Raw genomic sequence first — 8,330 nt, forward strand, 5'->3', positions numbered from 1 at the left:
GTGAAGGGTGGAAGAGAGCCAGAGGCGGTCAAACAATGACTTGGCAGCGAAGTATGAAAGCAATTACCAGCAAACTCGGCCGCGCTGCTCACTGCCGTCTTCCTGGATGGGGACCCCGTGACGGGCCACATCAATGGCTAGAGACATTGTCAGATATGGCCCAGTCGCGCCCTCTATGGCGCTCGTGCATCCAAGCTATTGCCTTCAATGCATAGCTCCTTTTCCAACCCCCTCACCACTTGACAGCCCATTGTACCTATCCCCCCCAAAACATCGGTGAACGAAACTGCGGCAGCTACAACCACTGTACGACGAGTACGCGGTTATTACAGCTGACAGTGACAGTCGCTCATACGTGGTTTCCGGGGACCGGCCGCACGGATCAACTGAAATAATCTTCGGGCACTATCGGTTTTCTGGGCGTCTTCCATGGCTATCTGTGTCCACTACACTTCACGGTCGGCTCGCACGCTCCCTTCTCACTTGACGTCTGGTAATTCATCGCATCAGGTTACGGTATGGAACGGCCGGGATATTTTTAAAGATTTAAGCAATCCCACTGTTCCGTCTGGTATCCAGTGATTTAGTGCACCTGGTGGTGCCGTGATCGACTTCGGCATTTATATCGCCTGGAAGAATCACAATGTCAGTGATTCTTGCTTGACGAATGAGACTGGAATAACGCTCGATAGAAAGTATCATTCTAGCATCGGAGCTGCAGTCCGTTGGAACATAAGCCGACACTACAAACAGGCACCGCTTTTTATTTGCAGAGGCACTGAGCTTGATTGAGCTCGATAACCGGACGACGCCAAGGCGACTGTTCACTGGGATCCAATCCAGCATAGCACGCTCAGCTCTGGGGATGAAGGGACGTTAAAAGCTCCTATGTAAAAAACACCTAGTGGATTTAGCAAGATGTATTGTTTGTTGCCAGCAGGCAGCATAGTGCATAAGGCCCCTCGGTCAGGTAACTGGCAGTCAAATAACCCAGCAACGTTTGCTTGTGTGATGGGAAGGGACATCAGTGGAGACAGAACTGTGTTGGCAAATGATACTTCCCGGTTGCCCAGGCCGAGGAAGCGGGTTCGGTTGAGGAAACCAACCTTGAGCTTTTGACACAAATGTCTAAGGCACTGGGAGAATGTAGGGCTTTGTTCAGGGACCCTGCCCCTAGCCTCCAACTCAAAAGTCTGACCTGCTTGGCTGCAGGGGGTCGGCCTAACCCAAGGGCACAGGGAGTAAAGCATTACTGTCTCACTCCTGATGAGGCTGCGCGCAGCAGGTACCTTTTGAGCATCGTCGGACTCTAGTTTCAGGAGTATCTCGAACGTATTCAATAATGCGCCGGCGGTCACGGTCAACCTTGGGCAATCGGAGTGTGCGGGTTTCAGGGCCGACCTTTTCTAGCCCGTCTTTCCTTGGGGGAAGGCAGTATCGCTATTTCCATGAACGTCGACATGCTGGTCGTCTGGGAAAACCGTCTTACTTCCTTCACGCGCCTATAACAGAGGACAGGATGACTTCACCCCCAAACCGCCCCCTAGCACGACTACTCGTAGTACGAGGTCTGGCTGCTCCCGTTCGACCTTACTGGCGTAGTAGCACCTGGTGGAGCGAAGTTCCAGCCACGGTAGTCCGCGGGATCATTGCACCACCCAGGCCTGACCACCACGTCAAGGTGACAGCTTGAGATCATGGTCTACCAGTCGTCCAGTCACGTTATTATTTGGCCAAATCCACTGGCGTTCATTGAATACGCAACAGAGGTAATCAGACCGATTCCCACTTGTTGTCAACAATTTTGACCCTTCACTACACCCGTTGCTGCGCCCAGTGGCCCTCAGTCAACTGTCTAACCCAATGAGGAGGGGAGCTTGCTGGAAGATCATCCTCGAGCCTTTTGTTGATAAGTGGCCTCCATAAAGGAGGACTTTTTGATACGACCGAGAAGCCTGCGTTCCTCCAAAAATTGGGAGTGCAACGTCTTAAAGCATGCGTCCGCTTCTGGAGGATTGTTTGCGCTAACTTTGCACCCACAATTGGTGCAAAATAGTGATTAGACGGGTCTGAAACACTTGGATGTACTCAGCAAGTCTTGTTCACTCAACCAATATGGCTATATGACCTGAGATGGGATAAACTATACCCGAAATCTGTGCCCTCATAGCATCGTTAGCATCCAAGACTTTTGTAAAATTTACCACACTGTCCACTCGGTGTGTTGTGTTATGTGGATGAAGTCACAAGGTTTTCTGAAACGAATAACACTGAAATTTATTGCAACAAGAGTTAAGGAAAATCAATAACCAACCTGTGAAGTCCGGAAAAATTCCTATGGGTTTTCGAAGTTGCCGATTTGGTCGGTATGGATGTGTCATATCTAGCACCCATTGCCTCGTACCCTTCTTCCTCAGCCGCGTGCTTGCTCGCAGCATCTTCATCTCTGGGTTCGAGCGAAACCTGCAGATGTCGTTCGAACGGATGCCGAACGTGAAACGCCTCGTCTGGTATGTACCCACCATCCAAAGGAACCGGATCATCAGGTTCACAAATTTCTATCACAAAACAACCATAACAGTGAAACATTTCTATTAGTGACACGTTGCGAAATGGGTAAATGAAATAGGTTATTTATACTTCGGTCAGAATGGCTGACTCGATATATGACCCGCCGATACTACGACAACGGGAAAGAACGATAGCACTTCGTTCCTACCTGGTGAAGTATTGTAACTGAACGGACTATCCCATCACTCTCTGCTTTCAGCTGTAGACCTCTTATAACTCAGAGGCCGCTGCGGTCGGATACACATAACCGAGTATCAGGTTGGAACACCGAGTGGCAGGATACTCGTTGACGCTAGCCCTGTGCGGTGTTGGGCTCGCGTCATAGCTGGGGAGTTGTGCGCTCATTCTCAGGTCGCGTATATCCGTTGACCGTACCCGATTCCGATACATATCAGGTTGGAACACCGAGTGGCAGGATACTCGTTGACGCTAGCCCCTGTGCGGTCCAGTCGTCAAAGTCTGTGAAATAATCTCGAGAAACAGAAGTTCACGACACCCTGTTTAATGTACCCGCTTAAGCCCTGCCAAAGCCAGTTTTCATGGTTTTTACAGCAAGCTTAGAACTCAAACATCATTTTGGTTGCTGATGATATGAACGCGCAGACAGACGAGCCTAGGACTGATTAGGCTGGATTGGGTTGGGTATGAGACGCGCGGACTGTGCGTAGCATCTACTGCTGGTATTGAGATCACAAGTTGGTCCGTTGCAGGACCAGTTTACCGAAGGTGTCCATCAACGAACTAGCCTCGTTCAGAAATAGACCAGAGCCGCATCAGTTACCGATGCAGAGGACCCGCCATCGCCTGCCACTCCTCCTGAAACACCTCTCAGGATTTCTCTATTATAAATTGTCTGTTGATTGTCAGGTTTGCGCACATCTATCTCACATGGCCACTAAGACTTTACAAGCAAACAAATGCATAAGAGCCGAGTTCTCCGAGACCGACGTGGTGATCAGATTTCAGATGTTAGCCATCAACGGAGCTGGAAATGTGCCGGAACTTTGCTAGCTCGGGTGCAATCAGGTGACCGCTGAGTTTGACAGTGAGCTTGTACACGCTTCGCCAACAATCAAGATGACATCATCGGCAAGCGGTTGGGTGAGTAATGCATTTTTACTTGCTTGAGTTTACGTAGTCTTCAAGAGCTGGCTGATGTCTATATATCTATCTATATCTTCAGAGAGAAATGACTGGAAGACCAGCTGCCGGAGTGGAAATTGTGTCTCAGAATGGTGCATATGTGAGCGCCGGATGTTCACCAGGTGAAAGGATGCCTGGAAGGCTCACTGTGAGCGCCGGATGTTCACCAGGTGCACGGATGCCTGGAAGACTCGGGCTCTGGAGTGGACCTGCATAGACGGAGTTTTATTGATGGGTAGGATGAGTATGAACTATCAGTACTTGATACACGGAAATATGGAATAAGCGATCCACACAACTCCGTCCAGTTAATCAGCCGTTCGGTCTGTGTTAAGGGCACATTGGTTCCAGCCTTTACAGTCTTGTTCACCAATAATGAACCTGTGAACCGGCTCCCTTACACAAATTTGTTAGTTTCCTGAGAATGTGAAGATTAGAACAGCTGTGCATTGGGAATGCGCGTTAGCCAGCCGAATGAGTGGCACACAGTGTACGCAGTCCAATCACCACAAACCATTCAGTTGTTCTTTTGCGAAAACCGCACCTCGGTTTTGCTAATCCTACTATTTATCGCGGGATTTTAGCTATCTCCTGGAGGTACCTCGAAGGACAACTGAAGACGTGGCTAAAAGACGATAGGAATCAATTCAGTCTTCATTAGGCCGCAAACCGCAGGGCTTTAACTGATGAGCGCAGCTCATGAACAGCTGCTGCATGAGACGCTCCTGAACCAGTTAAAAGGTAATCCTTTGGAGATATCGATGTGAGGTTTTGTTCGGAAACTTTGTAAATGGTCGCTGACATACATGTTTCCGCTGCGGGGTGGAGATGGGAGGTCGCTAACTTCTTCTGCAAAAGAGGGAGCTATTGTAAACCAACCGTGTGTGTGAACTATCAGATGATGCGAGACCTATGCATTTGCAAACTGACAAGATGGAAGCCACTGAGAACCGACTCTTGAACCGGATATATCAGGAAAGACGATGTTAACTATTGGGCAAGCACTTACCATGCATGTAGCTTGTTTCTTTCTCTCCTCGCGTGCTAGATGGAGGGAAGATAGTACACTTGTTAGTTAAATCACATAAAGTACGGAAAAATAAATGAGGCCCAGATTCGAGATGAGATGAGCAAAAAAGGTGGAAATTCGAATGGCGTATGGCCATAAAATACTGGATGTGGACGAGGAACCATGGTGTTCAACAGCTACCAGACTGCCAATACAATGCGGATGTTAAAAACCAGGGATGTATCGACGAAATACCTTCGCATTGTATGGACCAGACCAACGGACACATGAGTATACGAAACGTTTTACGAGACTTAGACCTCTATCTATTCAATAGTCCACAATACAGGCGGGGTGTAAACACCTTACAGATATTCCCAAAGGATTTGTTACGTCCGAACTAACCTTCAGGCGGCTTTTTGACAAATTCGAAGCAATTAACTAGCACAACACCAGGGTTGATAGATTTGCATCAGTCTGATTGTGATACCTGGCGGAGTCGGTAGGCTGAATGGTATGAAAAGGTCAGCTGTTAGCTGACACTACTCAGTCACCGGCCTTTGGATGAAGAGTATCTTGATTAGATGTCCTCTAGTCGAAAGGCGCATGAATTCGACGGGGAGATTTCAACAACCGTCGGAGATAAGTACTGTTTTGATACGTTGATTTGGTAACAATGATAATAACAATGGTAATAAATAAATATATAAGCATTCAGCCGCAATACGCTCCCGGTGCCTAGCTGCCATGCCGCCCGAAGGAGGCAAGAGGGTTAAAATACTGACTGGGAGTTGCTAAGATTAGGTTCGAACCACGGACCTTCAGGTCAGCAACTTTGCGCTTTAATCATTGAACTATCTCGAGTTTGGTGCGGTTGTATAGTGTCGTATAAGACTGGCTATCCTTGTACTCATCGATAAGGATGGTAGATATGAACAGGACTGAGGTACTTGGCCATGAAAACTACGTGATTACACCCAGAAATCGAGTAGCGATCACTGGATCCACTGTATTCTATATTTGACTGGGGTCAAATTCTCTTATTCGAGCCCGACCAGGGCATGTCCAGTATTGTTGTTTCACATCAAGTAACTTTTTTCTAGCCCGGCATGGCCAAGTTGACAGTAATACTAGTTTATATCTTGCTCCAGCTTGGCATGGGCTGATAACCAGATACGAAGAAAACCTGGGTTCCTCAGCCCGCAATATTCCCTAAATCAAACTTGTGCTACTCGAGGCAAGGACAATAATCCGACTACTTCCGCTCGCATACTCAAAGGAGAGAAAATATGAGAAATATCAGAAATTGAACAGTAAAACTAAGCTGTATGGAGGCCATCCATCCCTAATGACCGAACACCACATCATTTGGGCGGGACACAGGCCAGACGAAGGCATGCCCTGATTGATCAGAATGCCAGCCAATCCGAGTCAAGCACATTTGACTCGACGCTTCTCGGCCCCCCCACCCCTCACGGAGATTCTAGCAAGACTTTGTGGAACACTCTGTGGCTACCCTATAAATACAGTTGTACTAATTTTCCTTTGTCACCATAAAGGGCTGTGTATAGCTACCGTGCCTTTTGCTTATAGTGGGCGGAGCAGGAAGCCAAGGGACAGATACAGAGTTGCACTACCGTTTAGCAAGACACAACATAAGCGGAATTCAATACTTCGTTTGGACCTACTTGACGCCCGAACTCAGGTGTGCGCTGTGAGATAACTGCTGCCCGTTACATGGTCCATCCAGAAGAGAAGGATCTTGCAGAGGTATGTGATTCGGATAATGAAACAGAAAGTCCACCGGCTCTCCCAAACTATCGCAAGTGTGTGCAGAGGAAGCGGACATTCCAAGCAAATGTGAAGAACCAGGCGACCGACTAGTTTTGGAAATCGACGCGGCCCGATGTCTAATAGGAATTGTATTGGAAACAACAGCTGTCGTTTCCAATTCCTGAGATCCCATGACTTGTTCTGGCTGAGATAGTGAGTTTTTGTTGCTCGGAATGTGCAAATCCGATGCAAACCTGGAGCTGGAAGGATAACGGTCGCGCTGATCGGGGCTGGCCGGAACGCACATCTCAGAATTGATAGCATCCGGTTGCCATCCTTCATCAAAGTCATTACCTAAAATGGCACAGATAGGGCACTAGAATCGCCAACAGGAAAAGACAATACTTGCTAGACGGCTTGAACGGTGAGTCGCTCGACAGGAACACTTGGCGTTTTATCCCATCGAAAGAACTGATTGGTACCCGCTACTCACAATGTGCAAGTAGTAAAGCACAAGAATAAAAAAGGCAGCAAACACCCACCCACTCACAGACAATCCAATCACAAAAATTCGGAACATTTGTTTCTATACCGCAGTCATAAGGCGTTTGGATGGTGCTGGACATATCAAAAGCCTTCTGAGGTGGGCCCCAATAATGACAACCGGGTTGACCGACGCCGTCCTCAAAGGGAGAGATATAACATCAAATTTTAAAACTGAAGGATAGCTGGACAAAAGTCTGGACAACGCAAACCAATTGAACCACAGCATGCACCTACAATGTATGCAAGAATTACACGCTAAAAAGAACACTTCAAGCCCTTCAACGTCAGTTATGTGAAATCTAACGACTTAGTAATAAGCTTTGATGAAAATGATTGGTTGTATACTCAACGGATTATTGATTCACCGGCGCAGAGCTCTAGCAGTTCTAGCCGAACAGAACGAAGTGTGGGAACTACATGGAGGTTAGGGATTTGGTCTGTCAGCAAATCCTTCGCGTTCTTGGGAACGGCGGGAACACGGGGACAAAAAGTAGCGCCTGAAAATTTTATTGATTGGCTGCAGTCATCTTATTTCCATTGAACAAAAACGGTGTGAACTTCACACAACTCTGACAGGTCCCAGTAGGAGGGTAAACAATCACTTAGCCAGGGTAGCAAAACACTATTACAATGAACTGGAGAATTAGTCTTGTTGCAGGACGCCACGTCATTCCATGTGCGGGGTAAAGTGTCCTCTGGCTTGGTCACGTGCACCGTGTGCCAGCCGACTAACTTCCTCGAAGGGTTCTTTTCGCACAGCCACGAGAAGAGTGGAAACCGGACAGAGGAGGTCAAACCATGGCTTAACAGCCCAGTATGAAAGCCATTACCAACAAACTCAACTGCGACGGTCATTATTGTCTCCCTGGATGGGGACTGCGAGACGGGAAGAATCAATAATTAGAGACACTGTCAGACATGACCCAGTCGCGCCCTCAATGGCACTCGTGCCTTCAATGCATAACACCCTTTTCAATCTCCTCAATTAAAAAGTCCACATTGCATTTACGCATCAATGCGCAGTTACCTGCCGCACCTCCCCAAACCATCGGTGAACGAAACTGTGGCAGCTATAACCACCATACGACGAGTACGCAGTTCTTACAAGTGCTGCTGTTGATGATGACGTCAAACTTGTCAGTATGCATGGAAACAAGGAATCATAGATATGGATTTCCCGTAAGACTCGTTTTCCCGGTTCACGAACGTTAAACGCTGTGTCTCAGAAAGCAATTTTACGGATCGCGGAACATCTGGAGCAAACGGAAGACTGGATTTGGTGGTTTTT

At 47.8% G+C, this 8,330-nt stretch overlaps 1 protein-coding gene across 1 annotated transcript in view; it reads right to left on the reverse strand.

The window, feature by feature from the left end:
• The window catches only part of T265_11589 (hypothetical protein), a gene marked incomplete at both ends in the record, with an annotated part of 66,147 nt that overhangs the window by 30,775 nt on the left and 27,042 nt on the right, over window positions 1-8,330 (reverse strand). The window contains 4 exons of the mRNA XM_009178278.1: window positions 643-859; window positions 2,315-2,558; window positions 4,724-4,758; window positions 6,412-6,850. Of these exons, the coding sequence (XP_009176542.1) occupies window positions 643-859; window positions 2,315-2,558; window positions 4,724-4,758; window positions 6,412-6,850 (935 nt within the window). The remainder of the gene's footprint in view (window positions 1-642; window positions 860-2,314; window positions 2,559-4,723; window positions 4,759-6,411; window positions 6,851-8,330) is intronic.

Source organism: Opisthorchis viverrini (genome assembly GCF_000715545.1).
Source record: "Opisthorchis viverrini unplaced genomic scaffold opera_v5_528, whole genome shotgun sequence".
NCBI classification, from domain to species: domain Eukaryota; kingdom Metazoa; phylum Platyhelminthes; class Trematoda; order Opisthorchiida; family Opisthorchiidae; genus Opisthorchis; species Opisthorchis viverrini.